The 24,859-nt window shown below is 38.2% G+C and overlaps 2 protein-coding genes across 2 annotated transcripts in view; both read right to left on the bottom strand.

The window, feature by feature from the left end:
- IRAG2 (inositol 1,4,5-triphosphate receptor associated 2) overlaps positions 1 to 1,969 on the bottom strand; it is a 54,915-nt gene extending 52,946 nt beyond the window's left edge. The window contains exon 1 of the mRNA XM_081248305.1: positions 1,897 to 1,969. Within this exon, the coding sequence (XP_081104431.1) occupies positions 1,897 to 1,936 (40 nt within the window). The 5' untranslated portion in view covers positions 1,937 to 1,969. The remainder of the gene's footprint in view (positions 1 to 1,896) is intronic.
- Positions 1,970 to 5,012: 3,043 nt separating this feature from the next.
- LOC308625705 (inositol 1,4,5-triphosphate receptor associated 2-like) overlaps positions 5,013 to 24,859 on the bottom strand; it is a gene marked incomplete at both ends in the record, with an annotated part of 43,523 nt that continues 23,676 nt past the window's right edge. Inside the window, 8 exons of the mRNA XM_081250208.1 lie at positions 5,013 to 5,183; positions 5,609 to 5,723; positions 17,674 to 17,837; positions 18,872 to 18,985; positions 19,743 to 19,877; positions 21,821 to 21,920; positions 23,319 to 23,383; positions 23,488 to 23,547. Coding sequence (XP_081106334.1) covers positions 5,013 to 5,183; positions 5,609 to 5,723; positions 17,674 to 17,837; positions 18,872 to 18,985; positions 19,743 to 19,877; positions 21,821 to 21,920; positions 23,319 to 23,383; positions 23,488 to 23,547 — 924 coding nt within the window. The remainder of the gene's footprint in view (positions 5,184 to 5,608; positions 5,724 to 17,673; positions 17,838 to 18,871; positions 18,986 to 19,742; positions 19,878 to 21,820; positions 21,921 to 23,318; positions 23,384 to 23,487; positions 23,548 to 24,859) is intronic.

Raw genomic sequence — 24,859 nt, 5'->3', positions numbered from 1 at the left:
TGATGTTTATGGATTATGGACTTCATAACACTGTAATATAATGTGTTACTCAATGTTCTATAGAATTGTGCATTACAAATATTAAAGTTCATTGAAATCCATAGACTAGAAGAAAATAATTCACAACACACATATCTGTCAAAGTTCTTGTATCCAAAATATATAAACAACCACAACTCAGTAACAAAAGGACAAGTGACCTAATTTGAAAAAGGGCAAAAGACTTAGATACTTCACAAAGAAGACATACAATGGCTAATCAGCCCAACAAATTAAAATCACAGTGAGATACTCAGTCATGCAGAGAAAATGAAAAAGACTGAATCACCAAATGCTGGGGTTGTGGATACCTGAAACTCCCACACATTGCTGCTAGGAGTGTGAAATGCTACAAACTCTATGGAAAACTGCTTGCAGTTTCTTAAAAAGTTAGAATTACAGCTCTACTATGATCTAATATCTCTGCTCCTAGATATTTATCCTAGGTTAAACAAAAACACAGGTCCACACACAGACCTATACACAGATGTTCATAGCAGCTTTCTCCCTAACAACCTAAAACTGTAAATATTAGGTTGGCCAAAGAGTTCGTTCGGGTTTTTCCATAAGATTATGGAAAATTATCTTGGCCAACCCAATAATTTAGATGTCCGATAATAGGAGAAAAGATAATCAAATTGTGGAATGTTCTTACAAAGAAATGTGACTCAACCATGAAAAGGGCATCCCATTGATAAACACAACATAGATAAATACTACGCTGAAGGAAACACACAGACACACACAAAAGTATATACTGTATAACTCAATTCTAGAACAGCCTAAACTAACCCACCAGTGATAGAAATCAGATCAATGGTTGCTCCTTGTGGTGGTGAAGGTAGAAGTGGGGAGTAACTGGGAAGTAGCACCAGGGAACTTTCTGGGGTCATAGAAGTTCTGTGTTTCGATGTGCATTTGTCAAACTGGTTCGACAGTGCACTTAAGATCTGAACGTTTCATGATATGTTAATTACTCATCAATAACAAAGAATTAAAAAACTACAACAAGAACGAAAATAATGGGGCTTATAAAATAAATAGGGTTAGGAAGAGACCACTAAAAATGTATATGCAACATCGTAACCAGAGCACTAACAAGCACGATTAGTAGTAGTACTTAGGAAGATAACATGGATCGCTGAGACATGCAACTTAAAATGGCTAAAGGCTGACTCCCAGGATCCTAGAAGTGCACAAAAACAATGGAGTGGAAATGCTGGTGACACTTTAAATGGCACAGTGCTGGTGGGGTGCTGAGACAATGCAAATGGAAGTGGAACTCTGTGGCAGTGGGGTTGCTACAGCAACGCAGGCAGGAACACAACCTGCCGCAAAATGGAGCTCTGCGGGGCTGGGACGGCACGTCTCTGGGAGGGAGGCCCGGGTGCAGACCCTTGTTTTTAATTTTCTTAAAATAAAGCTGAAAGCCTCCTGCTGCCTATCAGCAGCCAAGCTGAGGGCTTTTTCCTCTCCTGCTGAAGGTTATAGTTCTATTCCTACCAATCTAGGTCCTATTCCCAGGAAAATTGTGAATGAAATGCCCATATTATCCTTACACGTCTTCACCCATTTGTCAATCGTGAAAGAGATAGTTTACGTGATAGAAACATACTCTAGCAGAATAGACTGTACCCAGTATGGCCAAGCATTAGCTACTGTTTGCATTTGTTACGTTATTTGTAAATCAACAATTCTGGCATTTTCTGGAAGAAGATACTGAGGCTCAGAGAGGGAAAGAGATTTGCCCAACTTTATCAAAGCCTTTTGTAGACTTAGAATCTAGGTTTGTTTAACCTCAAATCCCATGCTCTTTACCTTTGTGCAATACTTTCTCCTAGATTATTTCATCCATACCTGCATCTTTCATTTGGGAGAATGTAGGCTCCCATCCCATCAGAGCTGTCCAGCAAGCTGTATCTGACTTTGGTTCTCTCCTTGGTGCTCACCCCAACACCTATGTTTAAGTGTCTCCATCACCTGGATCCCCCTTCCTGTCTCATTTCCCTCTTGTGTACTGACTGCTCAGGACATGTGGCTCTCATCTTGCATTCAGCCTCAAAGCCGTAGGCTGTTATCTGCCCCGTACATCATGCCCTCCACGCTAAGAATAGCAAGCTAGAAGAGAGTTTCCAGTGAGTTCATCTAGGTGAAAGTCTTCTCTAAACTATGAAGTTCATATCAGATACTATGTTCAAATAAGGAATTATAATATACAGGAGCTTCTCAGGCTCTCTCCCCAAAGAAATATTTATGGTTTCTAAAGGAAATACTTACGGTTTCACTCACTGTCTGTTGAATGAGCAAGTCAATGAAGATTTTACGTAGATAAGGGCAAAAAAGGATGAATACTAAAGGGGTGATAGCTTGGATTAGATCATTTAGTCTATGTTTCCTGCACATTGGATCCACCCTAATATGTTGCATGCATACCCTAGATCTAAGAAGCTTCATTCCTTTTTAAAGCAAACATTCATTTACATATGCACTGTTGCCTTTGTTAAGATACTTAGATACATATGAAGAAGCAGAAGAAAGAAAATATATGTTACCATTCAAGAAATTTCGTAGTTCTAATGGTGCATTTCAGGGGGGCAAGCATGCACACTAATTACCTCATAAATCAGTCCAGTCCTGCTGGCAATTGAAAACTTGAACAATATTATTTATTCAACATTAAATTCAGGTATCTCATCAAATGTCATAAGCAACTTCCTACTTCCTGTTTTTGAACATTGTCATTGACCTAAACATTTGGACACAACAACTGCATCCTCACACAATTTGCTAATGAACCTGTCTTAGATGCAGGAGAACATAATTGCCATAACACTTAATGAATTTATGAAGCTAACCAGAAAGTTTCACAAGAACTAAATGGATTTAAACAGTTTTGTTGTCTGACTCAGAATTCAAATGTCTGACTCAGAATTCAAACAGTATGTGATGGCAGTGGTCATGGTGGAATGTGTGAGGATGTGTTTGTGTTGTAACTGTCCTACCTTGTTGACGTTTGTTGACAGTCTATTTGGAAAATCTGCTCTATAGACTTTTTGAAAATATGTGCTACCCAAATTTCCCCTCTTCTTATAAAGGTTGATTTTTGTTTTTTGGGTTTTTTTTTTTTTTTGCGGTACGCAGGCCTCTCACTGCTGTGGCCTCTCCCGCTGCGGAGCACAGGCTCCGGACGCGCAGGCTCAGCGGCCATGGCTCACGGGCCTAGCCGCTCCATGGCATGTGGGATCTTCCTGGACCGGGGCACGAACCCATGTCCCCTGCATCGGCAGGCGGACTCTCAACCACTGCGCCACCAGGGAAGCCCTAAAGGTTGATTTTTAAGGGCATTATTAGAAAGATCTTCGTAAGCAAAGGGTCTTAAGAGCAAAATTTTGATAGGTATGCCTTCTTTGGGCAGCAAAAGATACTAACAAGTAAAGGAGCTAATAAAGCCTGGCAGATTGTGAGCAATTCAAGACAGAAAGGAAGCATCCACCCTACTTTATCCAGCCAGAAATAAAAATACATGTATTCAACATAGGGCAGCTTTCATATTCCATTTTAAATGGTATTTGGACCAATTATCCCCTGAGGATAGACTGGGAAGGCATTAGCAAGTTCATAATATTGAGAATGTATATTTTGGAATAAGTTACAAAAGCTGACTTTTCCAAGAAGGTACTACAAGCCATAGTAGGTTGGAGGAGGGGATAAATTCTTTGTTTTATAAAACTATGGGGTATAATATTGATTTAAGCAAAGGACAAAAATAACTGGATCAAAAGATTAGACCTCTAAGCACAGTGTCTAAAGCAAACACACCACAAAGCAAATTTGGAATGCCTTAATGAAGGCATGTTCATGGCTCAAAATTAACAACTCTAATCACAAGGGGACATTCTCCAATGCCCTCTGAGCAATACAAAAAAATAACATAAAGATTATGTAATTTAAAGCATGCTTTACATTGTCTGACAGAGTTAAGCAGAGTAAAATGACACTTACTGTTATTGAAAATGATCAAGTTCTACAAGGCTTAGAAATAATAATAATAATAAAGTGCTGAATAACCACTGCTATTTTAGAACTAACCAATTCCTTTAAACTCTTAAACAGCTTTCTCAGATAACAGTAGAAAGGGTACAATAAATCCAAAACAAACACAAGTCTGAAAATTTCCATCACTAGCTTACCTTAAGCTTATATTTAGTTATTACCCAAACCAATAACTTTCTATAAAAAGAACCTTTATCCTGCTAGAACGAGAAGCTGGCTGAACAAAAGCAGTTGTCTGATACATGGTCATATACATAAGCTTCCTTTTTACTGAACCATGTTTCTAGAATAAAAGAAGCTTAAAAATAAGCTGACATCTGTGATTTGACAATTGTCTTCTCACCTCAGTCCTCAGTAAATGCTTATCTACTTTTAGGTAAAATGGCAAATGTTCTAGTTTTTAAAGTAAAATATATAGGTGAAGATCACAAAATTTTAAAAGAATTTTCACACATATATAATATTTTGATGCACATTGCATTCATAAGTATTTTGCTCAACTCTAAAATTACTGCTTAAAAGAAAAGAGAGAGGCAGGGCCTCTTCTACCATATGATGGGTACAAACCAGCTAATAAAGTCAGAGTAGAATATGTAAACAATTTGCAAGTTCAGCTATCTCATGCATACAAGATTTTTTCCCATGATTACTTTTATAGATCTTGAGAGGTTTTGTTTAATTTTTAAAGAAATAACAGTCATGGAAAAATCCAGCTTGTAATAGACAACCAAAAGGGAAAGTTAATGGTTAAATCCATCCACCTAGCCACTAGGCAGATCTCTCTGGAAGCCCAGAACACTGCTTCTGGAGCCATTTCATCACCATGAATTCAGTAATAAGATAGCAGCTGGAATCTACAAAAATGGCTGTAGTCCTGCCCCACCTCAGAGTGGACTGAATTCAGACATAACGAACACTTGCTACTCACTTTTCGGTTTTCTTGTCTTCTGCTCAAGTGTCTGGCAAGTGTTCACTAACTCAGTATTTATAGTCTGGAGATTTCGTTGATCCGAAATTGCTTCCTCTAATTTACGCAGCAAAGGCTTAGCTTTTTCCCTGGCAGAGTGGGCTGCCTGATCTCCTTCCTCCACCTGGATACCGACAGTTAATGCTGGATGTTAGCAGGGTGGCCAGGAAAGAAAGCAATTGAGCACTCACTCTTATTATGCACACGAAACTGAAAATGTGCTTTTCTTCTCAGGGAAGTGATAAGCCTCCACTGAACTTCTGCAATTCTGTGTTTGCATGGGCTTCGTATGCCTGAGCTATTTCTACAGCGGCAAAAGTCTTGGTATGTCAGGTCGCCTCTTTCTGCAAAGTTGCCTCTTTCATCAGCAGGCTGTTGTCACCGCCTCTTACAACTCCCCCTTTACTTCCTCCACTCACTGCTAATCGAGAGGGACTGAACTTCGCAGTTCCTCTTTGTTTTTTGGTTCCTCCTCCATTTTTACTTCAGGGTTTTTAGGACATCTGAGGAGACTTCCTGTGCATATAATGTAGTCAAAGGCCACCCTACCTGCTCTGCTGCCCCCTCCAACCATTGGCTGGCTTCTTGGACCTTCTTCCTGAGGATGGCTTCCTGGTTGACAGCACCCTCTTGCAGTTGTGTGATGGCTTCTAGTTGTTTCTGCCTAGTTAAAAAAAAGTCCAAACCACAAGCTGTCAGTGACATTTCAACTAAGAGTCACCCCCTGGGAAGTTATGACAAATTCAAACTTAATATACTTCCTCAGAGATGAGAGGAAAAAGTGAAAGTATTTACATATAGATAAATGCTTCACAAATATAGAATTTTAATTAAAGCAATCGTATTGATCACTTAGTCTGATAACCTCACTTTACAGATAAGAATATTTAGTTTCCTATTCTACACTGGAATATTCAGTTCCCCACAAGCTACATTCATAGTACTTAGCTACATTGGTACTACAATAAGGTCACAGGTGCCATATTTACATATCACAGCCAGCTTTTTCAAAAAAAAAAAAAAAAAAAAAGAAAGGAAAGGAAAAGGGGAAAAGGGAAAAGAAAAAAGAGAGAAAAAAAGAAATAAGTGTTTTGTTTCATGACCTTAGCCTTTCTCCTTAAGAATTGTCAGTCATGGTATAACAATGTGCCATGAGCACAGGAAGGGCTGCTCCCAAGAACACACAAAAGTTAGCTGCTAGTATTTCCACTGCAGTCCTCTCTTTTCTAAAGCCTTTCCCCTCCCTTTCTTCCTCACCCCAAATCTCTTAGTGTTGCTATGTTACTTCTCTTTTGGATCCAACCCTAATCCCCCAAATATATAAAAATGCATCTGTTAGCTGATGAGATTATTTAAACCATGCTATGTATCAATATATCAATGGCTATCTGGAAACAACTTGACCTGAATAAGGACCTTAGCTCAAATGAATGAGAACCTTTGGGAGTTCCAAAGCCGTGAGGAAGACATTGTCAGGTTTAGGCCTTCTGCATACCTCTCAAATGTTCATACATAGTCAGAATCCCACTGTACATTGACACAAATCCAGCCCTGATTACAGAAGGACCATATGAGAGACAAGGATGGTTTCAGAGAATGCTTTACCACTATGGTAAGCCAACAAACAAAACCCTAATCAAAAATAAAAACAACCTAACAACCTAAACACACATTCTCCAGAGCATTGTTCAACAGCATGCAGTCAGTTTTTTCTTTTTTTTTTTAATTGTGGTTAAGAACATTTAACATGAGATCTACCCTCTTAACACTTTAAAGTGCACAATACAGTACTGTTAACTATAGGCGCAATGTTGTACAGCAGATCTCTAGAACTTATTCATCTTGTGTAACTGAAACTTTATACCCGTTGAATTACAACCATCCATTTCCCCTTCCCAAGCCCCTGGAAACCACCATTCTACTCCCTGCTTCTGTAAGTTTGACTATTTTAAATACCTCATGTAATCAGAATCATGCAGTATTTGTCCTTCTCTGACTGGTTTATTTCACTTATCATAATATCCTCAGGATTCATCCACGTTATCACATGTGGCAAAATTTCCTTCTTTTTTGAAAAGCTTTCAAAAAAAAATTTTTTTTAAGCTGAATAATATTTCATTGTACGTATATACCATATTTTCTTTATTTATTCATCCTTTTAATGAACGTTTAGATTGTTTCCACGTCTCGGCTATTATGACTAATGCTGCAATGAACATGAGTGTGCAAATATCTTTTCGAGATTTTACTTTGAATTCTTTTGGATATATACCCAGAAGGGGGATTGTTGGATCATATGGTAGCTCTATTTTTAATTTTTTGAGAACCTCCAAACTGTTTTCCATAGCAGTTGCACCATTTTACATTCCTACCAACAGTATACAAGGGTTTCAATTTTTCTACACCCTTGCCAACACTTGGTATCTTTTGGGTCTTTTTTTTTTTTTTTATAATAGCCTTCCTAACAGGTGTGATTCATTCATCATTGTGAATGACTCATTGTGGTTTTTATTTGCGTTTCCCTGATGACTAGTGATGTGGAACATCTTTTCACGTACTTGTTGGCCAATTTTATATCTTCTTTGGAAAAATGTCTATTAAATTCTTTTGCCCATTTTTAAATTGGGTTTTTTTATTGAGTTGTAGAAGTTCCTTCTATATTTTGAATATTAACCTCTTTTCAGATATATGGTTTGCAAGTATTTTCCCCCATTCAATAGGTTACCTTTTCACTCTGTTAAATCTTTTGCTGTGTGCTTTTTAGTCTGATGTAGACCTACATGCATATTTTTTCTTCTGTTGCTTGTGCCTTTGGTTTCATATCCAAGAAAGTATTGCCAAGACCAATGTCATGAAGATTTTCCCCTAAGTTTTCTTCTAGGAGTTTACAGTTTTAAGCCTTATGTTTTAGTCTTCAATCAATTTTGAGTTGATTTTTGCATATGGTGTATGATAGGGTTCATCTTTATTCTTTTGCATGTGGATATCCAGTTTTCCCAGTATCATTTGTTGAAAAGACTGTCCACTCTCCATTGTGTATTCTTGGCACCCTACTTGAAGATCAGTTGACCATACATGTGAAGGTTTATTTCTGGACACTCTATTCTATTCCATTGGTCTGTAGCTTTGTAATATATTTTGAAATCAAAACGTGTGATACCTCCAGCTTTGTTCTTCTTTCTCAAGATTCTTTTGGTCCTTTGTAGTTCCATATGAATATTAGGATTGTTCTTTTCTATTACTGTAAAAAATGTCATTTGAATTTTGGTAGAGATTGCATTGAATCTGTAGATTGTTTCGGGTAGTACAGACATCTTAACAACATTAAGTCTTCCAATCCATAAACACAAGATGTCTTTCCATTAATTTGCATCTTCTTTAATTTATTTCAGTGTTGTTTTATAGTTTTAAGTATGCAAGTTATTATCTCCTTAAAGTTTATTCTTATTTTATTCTTTGGATACTATTTTAAATAGGATTGTTTTCTCAGTTTTCTTTTCAGAAAGTTTATTATTAGTGCATAGAAATGCAACTGATTTTTGTATGTTGATTTTGTATGTTGCCACTTTGCTGAATTTGTTTATTAGTTCTAACTGCTTTTTGTGGAGTCTTTCTATATGCGGATCATGTCATCTCCAGAGATGATTTAACTACTTCCTTTCCAATGTGGATGCCTTTTATTTCTTTTTCTTGCCTAATTGCTCAGGCTAGTATTTTCAGTACTATGTTGCATAGAAGTGGTGAGAACGAACATGCTTGAGCTGTTTCTGATCTTAGAGCAAAAGCTTTCAGTCTTTCACCATTGAGTATGATGTTAGCTGTGGGCTTTTCACATACAACCTTTATTATGTTGAGGTAGTTTCCTTCTATTTCTAGTTTTTTGAATATTTTTATCATGAAAGGTGTTGAATCTTATCAAAAGCTTTTCTGCATCAATTTAGATGATAATGTGCTATTTATCCATCATTTTGTTAATGTGGTGTATCATATTAATTGATTTTCATATGTTGAACCATCTTGCATCCCAGGGATAAATCTCACTTGGTCATGCAGTATCAACTTTTTAATGGGATGTTTAAAGTGGTTTACTAGTATTTTGCTGAAGATTTTGTATCTATATTCATCAAGGATGAATAGTTTTCTTGTAATATCTTTGGTTTTGGTGTCAGAATAATGCTGCCCTCATAAAATGAACCAGGAAGTGATCCCTCATCTTCAATTTTTTGAAACTGTTTCAGAAGCACTGACATTAATTTTCTTTTAATGTTTGGTGATTCACCAGTAAAATCATCTGGTCCTGGGTTTTTAATGGTTGGGAGTTTTTTGAATACTGCTTCAACTTCTTTACTAGTTATTAGTCTGTTCGGATTTTATGTTTCTTCCTGGTTCAGTCTTGATAGGTTGTACATTTCTAGGAATTTATCTATTTCTTCAAGGTTTTCCAATTTATTGCTGTATAATTGTTCACAGCAGTCTCATGTCCCATTTTCCCCCTGGTGGAATCAATTTTAACGTCTCTTCTTTCATTTCTCATTTGAGTTTTCCTTAGCCTAGCAAAAGATTTTCAATTATGTTTATCTTTTCAAAAACAAACAAATCAAGTTTCATTGATTTCTAAAAAATGTTTTTATATTATCTATTTTGTTTATTTCTGCTCTAATCTTTATTATTTCCTTCCTTGTGCTTACTTTGGACTTAGTTTTTTCTTTTTTCTTTTTTCTTTAATAGTTACTTGAGGTGTAAAGTTAGGTTGTTTGAGATCTTTCTTCTTCTTCTTCTTCTTTTTTTTTTTTGGCTGTGTTGTGCAGCTTTCAAGATCTCAGTTCCCCAACCAGGGATTGAACCTGGGCCATGGCAGTGAAAGCCCAGTATCCTAACCACTAGGTCACCAGGGAACTCCCAAGATCTTTCTTCTTTTTAATGTAGGTATTTATCACTACTAACATCCCTCTTAGTACTGCTTTTGCTGCATGCCTTAAGTTTTGATATGTTGTCCCCATTTTTGTCTCAAGATAGTCTCTGATCTCCCTTTTAATACTTTTGTGGTTGTTCAGCAGTATGTTGTTTAATTTCTACATATATTTGTGAACTTTCCACTTTTCCTTCTGCTACTGATTTCTAGTTCTATTCTATTGTGGTTGAAAAAAAATACTGAGTATGATTTTAATCTTCTTAAATTTGTTAAGACTTGTTTTGTGACCCAATATGTGATCTATCCTGGAGAATGTTCCAGGTGCACCTGATAATATATCAATATATTCTTTTTTTTCTTTTTTTTTTTTTTTTGTGCGGTACGCGGGCCTCTCACTGTTGTGGCCTCTCCCGTTGCAGAGCACAGGCTCTGGATGCGCAGGCTCAGCGGCCATGGCTCACGGGCCCAGCCACTCCACGGCATGTGGGATCTTCCTGGACCGGGGCATGAACCTGTGTCCCCTGCATCGGCAGGCGGACTCTCAACCACTGCGCCACCAGGGAAGCCCCAATATATTCTGTAGCTATTTGGTGGAATGCTTTATATATGTCTGTTAGGTCCATTGTATCAATAGTATTGTTCAAGTGTGCTGTTTCCTTATTGATCTTCTGTCTCAATGTTCTTTCCATTATTGAAAGTGGGGTATTGAAGTCTCCTACAATGCCATTATGTTGCTATCTATTTCTCCCTTTAATTCTGCTAATATTTGCTTTATATATTTAGGTGCTCTGATATTGGGTGCAATTATATTTATAATTGTATCTTCCTGGTGAATTGACTCATCGTTTTATAATATTCTTTGTCTCTTGTGACAGATTTTGACTTAGAGTCTATTGTTTTGGACATAAGTATAGTCATCCCTGTTCTCTTTTGATTAGCATTTGCACATAATACCTTTTACCATGCCTTCACTTTCAGCCAATATGTGTTCTTAAATCTAAACTGAGTCTCTTAGAACAGTAGGGAGATGCCTTAAAAAACTAAAATAGAGCTACCATTTCAACCAACAATCCCACTCCTGGGCATATATCTGGAGATAACCATAATTTGAAAAGATACAGGCCCCCCAGTGTTCATTGCAACACTATTTACAATAGCCAAGACATGGAAGCGACCTAAATGTCCATCAAAGGATGAATGGATAAAGAAGATGTGGTATACATATACAATGGAATATTACTCAGACATTAAAATGAATGAAATAATGCCATTTGCAGCAACATGGATGGACCTAGAGATTATCATACTAAGTGAAGTAAGTCAGATAGAGAAAGACAAATATCATATGATATCACTTATATGTGGAATCTAAAAAAATGTCACAAATGAACTTATTTACAAAATAGCAACAGACCCACAGACTTCGAAAACAAACTTATGGTTACCAAAGGGGAAAGGTGGGGGGAATGCATAAATTAGGAGTTTGGAATTAACATATATACACTACTATATATAAAATAGATAATCAACAAATACCTACTGTATAGCACAGGGAACTCTACTCAATATTCTGTAATAACCTAAATGGGAAAAGAATCTGAAAAAGAATGGATATGTGTATATGTTTAACTGAATCACTTTGCTGTACACGTGAAACTAACACAACATTACATAAAATAAAAATTTTTTCAAAAAATGAGTCTCATAGAATATAGTTGGGTCTTTTTTTTTTAATCCATTCAATCTGCTCTATGTCTTTTGATTTGGGAGTTTGATCTATCTACATTTAACGTAATTATTGATAGGGAGGGACTTACCATTGCCATTTGGTTAATTGTTTTCTGTCTTGTAGTTCTTTTGTTCCTCTTTTCCTGTCTTCCTTTGTGTTTCATTGATTTTTTTAATATTGATATGTTTTGATTCCTTTCTTTTTCTTTTGTGTATCTTTTGTATGTATTTTCTTTATGGTTACCATGGGGCATACATAAAACATCTTACAGTTATAGTAACCTATTTTAAGCTGATAACAACTTAACTTCAATCACATACAAAAAAAACCTACACTTTTACCTCTCTGTCCCCCATTTCATGTTTGATGTCACAATTTATATCTTTTTATATAGTATACCATTAACAAAATTTTATACTTTTGTTTATAATACTTTTTTTAAACTTTTATCCTAGAATTAAAAGTGATTTACTGTGTTTACCTATATATCTACCTTTACCAGTGAATCTTATACCTTAATATGCTCTCATATTGCTGTTTAAGGTCCTTTTGTTTCAACTTGAAGAACTCCTTTTAGCATTTCTTGTAAGGCAGGCCTAGTGGTAATGAACTCCCTCAGCTTTTGTTTGTATGGCAAACTTTTTATATCACCTTCATTTTTGAGGGACAGTTAGTTTTTCTGGGTATGGTGCTCTTGGTTGGTAGTTCTTCACTTTCAGTACTTCAAATATATCATCCCATTTCCTTCTGGCCTGCAAGGTTTCCACTGAGAAATCCACTGATAGTCATGAGATCTCCCCTGTACCTGACAAAACCCCTCACTTGCTGCTTTCAAAATTCTCTCTTTGACTTTTGACAATTTGATTATAATGTGTCTCAGTGTGGATTTCTTTGGGTTCATCTTATTTGAGATCTGCTAGGCCTCCTGGGTCTGGGTGTCCTTCCCCAGATTTTGGAAGTTTTCAGCCATTATTTCTTTGAATAACCTCTCTGTCCCTTTCTTTCTCCCTTCTCCTTCTGGGACTCCCATAATACATATATTGGTCTACTTGATAATATCCCTTAAGTCCCTTAAGTTTTCTTCACTCTTTTTCATTCTCTCTCTCAATCTCTCTTTTTTTTTTTTTTTTTTTACTCCTCTGACTGGATAATTTTCAATGACCTCTCTTCAAGTTCACTGATCTTTTCTTCTGCATCTGCTATTGAACTCCTCTGGTAAAATTTTCAGGATTCTTCTGCTCTAAGATTTCTGTTTGGTACTTTTTGTCTCTTTGTTGACAGTCTCACTTTGTTCACGCATTGTTCTCCCAATCTCATTGAACAACTTTATGACAGCTATTTTGAATTCTCTGTGGGGTAAATCATTGATCTCTGTCTTATTAGGTACAGTTTTTGGAGATTTATTTTGTTCCTTTGTTGGAGAGATACTTTCCTGTGTCTTCATTTTTCTTGACTCTTTGTATTGGTATCTTCACATCAGAAAAAAGATCCACCTCTCCCAGTATTAGCAGACTGGACTTACACAGGAAAAATTTCTTACCAGTCACTTTGAGCAGAGATTCTAGGAGCCTCTCAAATCTTTATGTTGGTTCAACCCACCATTTTTGTTCTTAGTGGAACCTAGGCATCCAGGATATAAGGGTCCCATCATTGCTCTAAGATGGGTGTGACAGAAGCCAGTCTCTTAGGAACCCCCCAGAATAGCTGGAATATTGGATGTGTGATCCAACTCTTTCCTTCCCTAGGGAGAAGCTGTGATCTGGAATTTTTCATCCGCTTACTCTGTGCTGAGCTAGGGGGAGGAACTATGATGAGTGCTTGTGTGCCAATTCAAACCACTGTCTTCGTTCTCAGTGTCCCTCAGATGTCTATAGTACACCCAGTTCTGTCTTCATTCTGAGACAGGTGAGACAGAAGCTGGTATTTTGGGCAGTCCTCAGCAAAGTTGGAATGTTGGGCACAATAGTCCAACTCTTTCCCTATTCAGGAAAAAGCTAGGAGCTGGGGGGTTCCTTCTGATCATATAATACTGTGCCAGGAGCAGGAATTATGGTGCAAGGGTATCTAGAATTTTCCTACCATCACTGATGTGGCTGGTTACCCATCATGGTTACCCAAAGTGAAGGAGCCTCTTAAATATTAGTTTCTGGGTTTCTCACAAAAGGAATTTGTTCATGTATTACTGTTGAGTCAGTGTACCCAATGGGAGAAGGAGGGTCCAATGCCTCCTATTCCACCTTCTTGCTGACACCACCTCCTCTATTTTTTTTTTTTTTTTTTTTTTTTTTTTATGGTACGCGGGCCTCCCACTGTTGTGGCCCCTCCCGTTGCGGAGCACAGGCTCCGGACGCGCAGGCTCAGTGGCCATGGCTCACGGGCCCAGCCGCTCCGCGGCATGTGGGATCCTCCCAGACCGGGGCACGAACCCGTATCCCCTGCATCGGCAGGCGGACTCTCAACCACTGCACCACCAGGGAAGCCCCTCCTCTATTTTTTAAAACATCAATTTTATCTACTTTTATCTTTTCCGGGAATAGTCTAAGCTATCAGGAGTGTCCATTATCTTTCAATGGAAAGCAAAAGGACTGTAAGGCCCAACAGAAACCCGTATTTAATAATACTAAAGCTTTTAATCACTTATATGTATTTGTACCTATAAGACAATAACATTTATTTACTTTATGAAGCACAGCAGCCTTAGAAAAAGCTTTAAAAAAATTAGATAGTACCATTTATTAAAGATATTCAACAAATGTTGAAACTTCAAAGATTTTTCTTCTATAGAGATTTTCATTATCATGTTGAGAGGCATAGTAGCTTTAGCTTTGGGTGTGCATGTGTGTTTAAATTCAACAACTCTCCTTGCTAACATGTCCTAATGCTAAATCTTGATTTTTTTTACTCCTGCCACGTCTGAGTCTCCCCCAGACTTTGTCATCTAGCACCCCATTTACCTAGTTTTCAGACCAAAACCACCTAAGTCAAGGATGATTCTCTTTCTTGCATTCCCACATCTAATTCACTAGTAAGTCAGATCTGATCTATCCTCAAAATATAGTTTGAATCCAACCATTTCATATCACCTTCATAACTATCACCCTGGTTCACATTATACTCCTCACCTGGACTATTACAATAACACTTATCTCAGGGGCTTTCTTGACCATGACTCAGTAAATATTTTATATTTTAACTAAGCACACACACACACACACACCTAGCTGAAACAAAAATTTTATGATATATTACTTACACTTACTATATACAATGTATTCTGATATTTTTGTATTTATTTTTTTAAGTGGGTCATAATCCAGTAAACTGATTTCAGGATCTCTAATTGGTGATCTGTTATTGAAAAATACCTCTTCTCACTGGTCTCACTGCTTTCACTTTTGCCCTCTATAGACAATTCTCTACATGGCAGCCAGAATGATTTTTCAAAACACAAGTTATGTTACTTCCCTGCTTGTAATCCTCCAATTGCTTCCCATCTACTCAGAATAAAACCTCAATTCCTAAATATGAACTGCAAGGCTGTGGACCTGACCCCTGCCTCTCTTTCTGACCTCATCTCCTACCACTGCCCAGCACTCATTCCACCCCTGTCATGCCGGCCTCCTGATGCTCCTCAAACATACCAAGCTCATTACAACCCCAGGGCCTGTGCACTAGCTATTTCCCCTGCCCAGAACACTCCCCAGATCATCACATAGCTTACTCTCTCACTTCATTTATCTACTGAATTTATCATCCCTCAGACAGGCCCTTCCTGACCATTCTTTCTAAAATTAGGTTCTGGTCATTCTTGGTCTTCTTATCCTGCTTTAATTTTCTTCATATCACTTACTACTCCCTGGGATTATATTATATAATTATATGTTCATTCATTATCTGTGTCCCTTAATAGATGTTAGTTTCATGGAGGTAGAGATTTCTGTCTTATTTTCTATAATTCCCTAGCATTTAGGGGGGAAAAAAGTCTGGCAAAGAGGTGGCACTTGGATGTACAAAAGCATGTACAAATGATGACATGTTTTTCTCACCAAGCCCTCCAAAAGCCTTTTTTTTTTTTTTCTTTCTTTCACCGCCTCTCGTTGCCTCACTCAATTCTTTCCATTCTTCAGCACTGGATTCTGTTTCTCTTGCACCAAAATGGAAGCTTTCTCCTCAGCAAACAGCTAACTCCTGAAAGTTTACTTTTAATAAATATTTCCTACTTCATCTAAATATAGAATTCCCTCTCACCGCCACAAAATACTTCACTCATGTGCTTATTCATAGTTAATACCTATAGCCAGATCATTTTGTGTGTAGCCTCTATATGGCTTTGTGTCTTTTAAATTATGTTTAGAAGGCAGGGGCTAAGCCATCCTTCCATTGATGAGTATTATTTTGCCCAATGCTAAGTTCCTAGAATATTATTAATAAATATTACATTAGATTTTAACAAGTATAAGGTGGGGGATTAATAGTTGAAAGAATATAGGTTTTGAAGTAGACCATATCTGGGCCTGATCCCAGCTGTCACTTAACCCCACTAGGGTGACCTCTCTGGAGACAAATGTGTGTCAAATTCTTAGCACTATATGCAACACAATGAGCTCTCAAAAAATCGTACCTACTATTATTTAACTGGGCCGTTCGTGTGTCTAATAGGATAATACAGAAGATTCACTTACTCCTAGATGACTCTAGTGCAGGCCTCTCTCCAAATAGTTCTTTGTTGCTAAACAAAAGAATTTCAATGCTCCCTTTTGTGGAGATGGTATCTGTGTAAGGAAGCTGCATATCTACTTAACCCATGCCTTTACCACTATGGGGAAGTCTGGGCTCCTGGTTTCTTAGGGAAAGCAGAAGATCATCTTCTTGAGAGTTCCTTCTGGTATTAAACTCTCTCTGATACCTAGTTTCCTTATTTGGGGGGAATAAAATAGTTTCTTCTTGCTATTTTCTTTCAGCAATCTTGGTCTCTAAGTACAATTTTTTCTTTTACTTTATTCAAATTCAAAATACACCCATATCCATTCATTCATTCACTCAAAAAGCATTTCTTAAGGGAATGCTAAGTAAGGCATTAGCAGCTATACAAATAGTGGTTAACGAAAGATCTAACCCCTGTCCTTGTTTAGTATGTGGTTTACATAGTGTACAAATTTCGAGAGTTTTCCCCAGAAAACATAATAATTAAGGGGAATTCCCTGGCAGTCCAGTGGTTAGGACTCTGTGCTTTCACTGAGGGCGAGGGTTCAATCCCTGGTCGGGGAACTAAGATCCCAAGGAACTAAGATCCCACAAGCTGGGCAGTGCAGCCATACATACATACATACATACATACACACATACACACATACATAAAACACAGGTACTTAAAAAAAAAGAATTAAGGTGAGAGGAAGGATAAGATTTTAAGTCACTTTACATATAGAGTCTTCTATTCCCTATGACTTCTTTTACTTGAAATTTAATTGACTAGGGCCCAATGTAATGCATTGTACCCTGAGATGGAACATAAAGCCCAATGGGATAGGAGTCAACAGTCCCAACATCAAGTCCTTCCATTAACAGAGCTATTCATAGATTTTCCATTAATAACTCTCAGGTCTTGATCAATTCACTTTACATCCTTTTGCCCCAGTCCTCTGTAAAATTATGAGGTTTTACTAAAAAATCTCTAAGGCCCCTTCTGGTTAAAAGAATTCTATAGTCTGATTCCAAACTCCTTCTCTTGGGAAAAATAACTCAATATATGGATTTCCATATATTTCAAGTTTACTACTTGCAACTTTGAATATATAAGTCAATTTCATACCCTTTTACAATCCAAAATTGTCAGACAAAATGTCTTCCCTGAAAAAGTGTCATCTGAAATCAAGGTATACAACTTGAAAAAGGTAAACTGAATGCCATGGCACAATTACAAACATGTTATGTATATAAAGCATGGGTTTCTTATATATAAGGGATCATCACCTGGGAAGAAATTCTTTTCTGAAATAAAAATATTCCAGCCTGAATCTCTTCAAAATCTCTATCAATTTGGCAAACTCTTTATCAAGGGATTCTTTGTGGTTTCTCAAGCTGTTCAGCATTAATATACAAAGATTTAGCTTCTCTTCCTTGATATATTTGAATTCCTATAAGAAGAGTCACAAAACAAACTCCACTGTTCCAAAGTTAAATATAAAGAAATAACAGGCAATATAACATGCTGTGGCCATTCCCGCCCCAATAGCATTCACTGTTACTGGACTCTAAAATTCTAATTGAACATATACCAATTCGCAGTTGCCTACAGATTGATTATCCTGTGGGTTATCTCAATTTAACAAGTACATATTAGGTACCCATAGTGTGCCTAAAATTGAGATTTGCTTTCTTTTTCTTAAGATACGTGACCATTTCATCAATAATCACAATTGCTTTATAATATAATGGGACTAGGAAATGCAATAAAATCAGTATTTGTTGATTACCATATTCAAACACATATTAAAAACCTTTTAAAAAAGGTAAGTTTGGCAAGGACTGAAATTAATATTCCAGAGTTTTCAGAGTTTACTTCATGCTTTAGCTTAACTCAGGGGGCTGAGAGATGTTAGGAAGTCGTCTGGCAGTCAAGAAGCAGAGATAATAAGTGATGGATAAATTAAAGAGATTTCTTTTTATATGCTTCCTTTCTAACAAAACTGGGACCAGCTACCTAAGAAGTTTCCATTTTTGATATTCTGCTAAGTTCTGGTATAATAAAACTGTCAGAGTCTCAGGAATAAGATTCTTTTTTTTGCACAATAATCATTCTATCAAAGTTAGAGAATTTTGATAGGAAAAATTCAAGCTTAGACCAGCCAGTCCTCACAAGGATTCAAATAAAATACACTTTAATTAAATCAGCTTATTTACTCTTTGTCTCTCCAAGGCATATCCCATATCCTCACACTCACTGTCTCTTTCGTTGGTCACCCTCACACTCACACACACTTATCGTAACCATCACACTCTTACTGTCACCCATATATGCACACTCATGCACATCCCCACACACTCCACACACATCGCCAGAATGAGATGGCAGAACACTACAATAAAGTCTTAGAAATGATACTAAGCATTACCTGGGTTAAGAAAGTAGAAGAAAAACCAGGAAGATACCAAAATATAGAACACTTACAGTAAGCTTGTTCTCCCACTTGTTCTCCCACTTTTCTTTCACAGTAATTTCTGGATTAGTTACCCACTGTAGAGAACTATCAATGAGTGTTTCAACTTCAGAAACATCTTCATGCTGAAAAAGAGTTCCACGTCTTCAACTAGGAATTCAGTGAAAGCCATATGCAATTATATAAGAAAAAGTAATTTAGACAAGGTTTTATACAGGTAATTTCAGAAGCCACCAGAGAGAGTTTCTTGTCATCTAAGGCCACCCAGTGACTTTCCTTTACCCCAGGATGTTGCCATGTGTAGATTCTAACTCTCGTCAGGTGCCCTATACATGCTGAATATATTGGATAGAACTGTTTTCCAGAATAAAACCTACCCATTTTCATTCCCCTCTCAAATAGAAGGAAACAAGCATTTTCATGGATTTTTTTCATTCATCAAATGAAATACTACCTACAATATGCTAGGTACTGTGAAAGGGACTGGAAATACCAACATGAAAATGTTGTTCTCTGTTTTTTCTGACCATCTAGAGTTTCCAGTCAAAAATCAAAATGGAGAAAGAGGTACTACCAGCCATTAGCTAGAAGGAAACTGTTCAACAGATACTGCATCTTCAGCCCTTTGATACTAAAGATTAACCTGTAGGAAAAATAAGCTTAAGCAATCCATATCTAATGGTCAACTTGTTAGGCCGGATTGACCCAGAACTAGAAGATCCATATCAGGAAGGTTTGAGAAAAATCTTCTCATTTCGTAGTAGGATACATTTGGGTCCCAACACACAGATATGCTTGTGCTCAGCAAACAGACTGTAGGTCAATTATCTACAGACGTTCCTGGCCAGTGAAACAGCACAATATGCAGATGTTATACAATACCAGCTTCTGAAGCATAGCTGTGAACTCCACTCCCTTTTGTTCAAGTTCTCTCAGTAACAGTAGCATTTCTTGGTCCATCATTGTGTCCAGAGGTGACAAGCTGATTAAATTGCACTGCCACTTGGTTTCATTGTTCTGAAATAATTACCAAAATGTCCACAACTCTGTCATCTTAATAAAGAACATTATTTTTACTTTATGAAAATGATGCCCATGGGTCAATATAATTATCCCCATCAAATAGCTCTAAATAGTCTTATGAAATCCTCCTAATATCCCCCCAAAATTGTTTTCATTTTCTCTCTTAGACGGCTTTAACTTAACATTTACTCATTCTTAAGGAAAATTCATGTATCCAATAGATAACATTTACATGTAGGTGATATTTTATGGCTCTAATTTTTTTTTTTTTTTTTTTTTTTTTTTGCGGTACGCGGGCCTCTCACTGTTGTGGCCTCTCCCGTTGCGGAGCACAGGCTCCAGACGCGCAGGCTCAGCGGCCATGGCTCAGGGGCCCAGCCGCTCCGCGGCACGTGGGATCCTCCCGGACCGGGGCACGAACCCGTGTCCCCTGCATCAGCAGGCGGACTCTCAACCACTGCGCCACCAGGGAAGCCCTATGGCTCTAATTTTATGAAAAGAGGGGAAGGAAAGAAATTCACAGAAAAAAAAAAACTGCTGGGGGGCATTCAATAAATCCCATTGAAAACAGACTGGTTTCTCTTGTCTGTCCTCCGTTCATGGAAGATACTCTCAGATGATAATTCACAAAGCAAATTTCTTATACGTCTCTCAAAGCCTCTATGTCCTGTCATATTTTAGATATATGACAACAAATTTAACTTCTTCTTGCTATCTGTTGGAGGAAGGTCATAGGGCTCTTATTCCAGATTCCAATTAGAAGGCAAAGACTTCCTAATCCATTAGTGGGATAAACTTCAGAGCCAAACATTGCCAGCTGTTTAACCCCTGTTCAGAACTATAAAGCTTTATAAGCTGGCATCTTGGCATCATTATTATCTCGGAGGACCGGGGATAAAAACACCTTGCCGTGGCAGATTTGCCACCACTTCATTCAGTCTGGCAGTTTGGCTTGGTATCACAAACACAGCAAAAATGATGAGTATTTGAAACAGAATGTCAGGAAAGCACAGCCCTCAGCAGAATGTTCAAGCCTGCCTGAGACAGCCTTAGGTGAAGGCAGCATATGTTGCCCTGCATCCTTGGCAGGAGAAATTCAAACAGCATTTGCCCCAAGGACATTCTCTCCTTTCAAGGTCATATCACAGCTGTGAACAGGAGGACATTCTGGGCATATCCATCATCTACCCAACATGGAAAGACCATCAAAGTAGCGAAAAAAAGCAATTTGCTACTAAAACATTTCCTAACATAACAAGCACAAAACTAGAAAGTACAAAGGAGTAAAAATATAGTAGGGAGGTGGGTCCCAACATTTCATCCACAAGAAAGCTTTCGACTGTTTCCTCCCCTATTGTAAAGAAATGGGTCTACGAACAAACTGGAGATTTTAAAGCAACAATTCATTTTGCCATTTTAAAATTAACCCAAAATATATAAAAATGCTAATTTATGTTCAGAACATAATAATCAGTGTCATTAATTTGGGTTAGTACAATTACATCTTAAAGCAAAGAAATTTCATCTTGTTTCTGAGCATCTTTATTTTTGGTAGATACATTTACTTTGGGGGTTGGGAAAATACTAAAAATAGTTCATGGATCTCTACCGCTATCTTTCAGACCCCAGGCTGGGGATCACTGCAGGTAGTTTGTCCTGAAAAATATAAAGAATATAAAGATTTCTAAAGTCCAGATTCACTGAACACACATTTCTACAACCCCATGCTGGAGTCTCACTATAGTATTCAGCCATAACTTGAAAAAGATCTGTTCTTCCAGGCTAAGAGACTTTAGACTTAGGTTCTATAAACTATCAACAGATTCCCTCAAAATGTCATGAGTGCTTTTCAGCAAGCTACAGAACTTCACTTAATAGCAAGCTATCCCACGTGGTGATTATATTTTAAAGCCTTCCATTTGATGATAATTACATACCTCTGCAGACTGAGCAAGAATGAGTTCACAATGTAGAGATTTTTCTCCTTCAGAGTTGACACTCTTATGCTCTCCACTGACACTGAACTGGATTCCATTCCTTGGGGGAAAAAAACCAAACAAACCAGTAGTCGTCTGGTTAGGTATGCCTCCAATATTATGTTTTAAGTCACCAGAATAAGGTTTATTTATCACCAAACAATCAGTAAGCACCCATGTGTGCCAAGGATTGTATAAGGTACCTAAGAATACAGAGGGGAATAAGAGGTAGTCCCTGGGACTTCCTGGGTGGCACAGTGGTTAAGAATCCGCCTGCCGATGCAGGGGACACAGGTTCGAGCCCTGGTCCGGGAAGATCCCACATGCGCAGAGCAATTAAGTCCATGTACCACAACTACTGAGCCCACGTGTCACAACTACTGAAACCTGCACACTTAGAGCCCGTGCTCCACAACAAGAGAAGCCACCGCAGTGAGAAGCCCATGCACGGCAACAAAGAGTAGACCCCGCTTGCTGCAGCTAGAGAAAGCCTGCGTGCAGCAATGAAGACCCAACACAGCCATAAATAAATAAATAAGTAGGTAAGTAGGTAGGTAGGTAGGTAGGTAGGTAGGCAGTCCCTGCCCTCCAGGAGCTGCACACACTAGTGACTCCAGGTGGTTGCAAACAGGTAAGCTATATTTTCTTTTTTTTAAGAATTGGAGCCAATAGGTTAAATTGTTAAAATTTTCACTAAAAATCTAGATTTCTGGCTTTTCTTTAAAAAATGGGAACACGTGGCCACACTGGGTCCATATATATATATATATATATTTTTTTTTTTTTTTCGGTACGCAGGCCTCTCACTGCTGTGGCCTCTCCCGTTGCGGAGCACAGGCTCCGGACGCGCAGGCTCAGCGGCCATGGCTCACGGGCCCAGCCGCTCCACGGCATGTGGGATCTTCCCGGACTGGGGCACGAACCCGCGTCCCCTGCATCGGCAGGAGGACTCTCAACCACTGCGCCACCAGGGAAGCCCCATATATTCTTGATGTAACAATTATCTGGAGCTAAGCAGAGTAACCCCCATCTTTACCTGGATAATGCACTTTCCTCATCGTCACTTCCCTAATGTAAGTATGTGCACTTACCCCACTGACTGTACTCATTTTTGTTACCTATGGACTCGTGGACTAGCATGTGACACATAATCAGAAACAAACTATTATACTATAAGGTAGTGGGTGCTAGGAAAGAGGTAAGAACAACATGCCATGCACAAACTCAGAAGGATTACTTAATCTCAAGGTATCAGAAAAGCAAGGAAGAGTAAGGCAAGGTGATGGAAAACTTGTGAAGGAATTCATCCTCTTAGGAGAAAAGCAGAGAAAATATCACTTACAAAGGTACAGAAGAAAAGAACGTGGCACATTCAAAGAACTGCACATAGCTTGGTAGGTTAAGAATGTAGGGCGGGGGCACATGACAGAAGGCTGGTGAAGGGTTGCTCTGAACTTACACGATGAGTTCCTGTTGCAAGTGCTGTAACTCATGAGCCAGTTTGTTTTTCTCCCCTCGTAAGTTCTGGAATCACATACAACATTAGGCTGCACGTGTTACTCTAGTGGGACATTCACATTTGCATTTAATAACCCCACCTTGCAAGCTATGAGATCATTATGGTATACCTCTATAATGCTTTCACATTCTATGATGGTTGACTTAAGTTCTTCTATACTTAAATCCTTCTGAAAAGTAGGAGAGAGAATTAATAGCAAATAAATGTATGAGTCCACTAAATTGCATTTACTAGACTATCAATCTGAGCCATGGAAGAATTGTAAATGCCCAGTGATGATGAGACCTTCTACTAATCTCATTATTGGAAAACTGAACTAGTCTGTGTTTGTGATTAAAACTAAGCAGAGGGCTTCCCTGGTGGCGCAGTGGTTGAGAGTCCGCCGGCCGATGCAGGGGACACGGGTTCGTGTCCTGGTCCGGGAAGATCCCACATGCCGCGGAGCGGCTGGGCCCGTGAGCCATGGCCACTGAGCTTGCGCATCCGGAGCCTGTGCTCCACAATGGGAGAGGCACAGCAGTGAAAGGCCCGTGTACCACAAAAAAATTTAAAAAAAAAAAAAAAAAAAAGAAACTAAGCAGAAAAGAATGGGACAGCAAGGCAACTGTATGTGACTGGTGTTATTTATATTCTGTCTTTGCCTGTCCAGTGGAATCATACCCTGCAAGGTAATTCTTAAGTCCAAGTCAGAATTATATTACTATGGTACATTTAAGAAAAAAAGCAGTTTTTTACCTGCAGAATGACTAATGAATTATTAAGGCATCCAATTTTATCCAGTTCAAACCATATCTCTGTTAAAACCATAGTTTTGTACTGCAAGACCAGAGGGTACAGTCAGTGTCTGACCTATAGTTCTATCCCATGACTAGCATGGTGCCTGGAGCATGAGAAGTGCATTATGAGTGCTGGGCAAGAGTGCAAAATGGTGGAAAGACCAGAGTTACAGAGGAAGTGAGCAACCACCACTACCCCATGGCACTACGTGGGGAGCGAGAACGCCCACGATGAGGAGATACTGTTGGTACAATATTCAGTGTCCTGATCAATGTCCACAAGCCGTGAATGACTCCTTTGACACCTCATAAATTGCAGGGGAAGGAAAAGAAGTGAAATACTGCTCTTTCTTCACTCTCCTGTCTTGGAATGTGGAAGTTTATTAACTTAGTGTGTATCCTTCCTGGGTCTGTTAAAGCCACCATAACCAGCATCTTGGTAGCCGGCAAACTTTGTTACCAGATAGGCTATAATCACAGGACACAAAGATAAATAGAATAATATCTATCTATCAAATCAATCGATCAAACTAGGTAGAAAATAACTGAGGATATATTCTTCTTTTTCCCTAAAATGACTGACTGCACACTCATTTGTGTTGTTATGAATTAAAATTGCATCACCACTATCTAGCCAGTGACTGGCAAATTGGCACACTAGTATTTGTTGAATAAAGGGATGAACCTCACCAGAATTTACAGAGG

Source organism: Mesoplodon bidens (assembly GCF_964165515.1).
Source record: "Mesoplodon bidens genome assembly, chromosome: 11".
Lineage (NCBI taxonomy): Eukaryota > Metazoa > Chordata > Mammalia > Artiodactyla > Ziphiidae > Mesoplodon > Mesoplodon bidens.
This window is presented reverse-complemented; position numbering and strand designations above follow the sequence as displayed.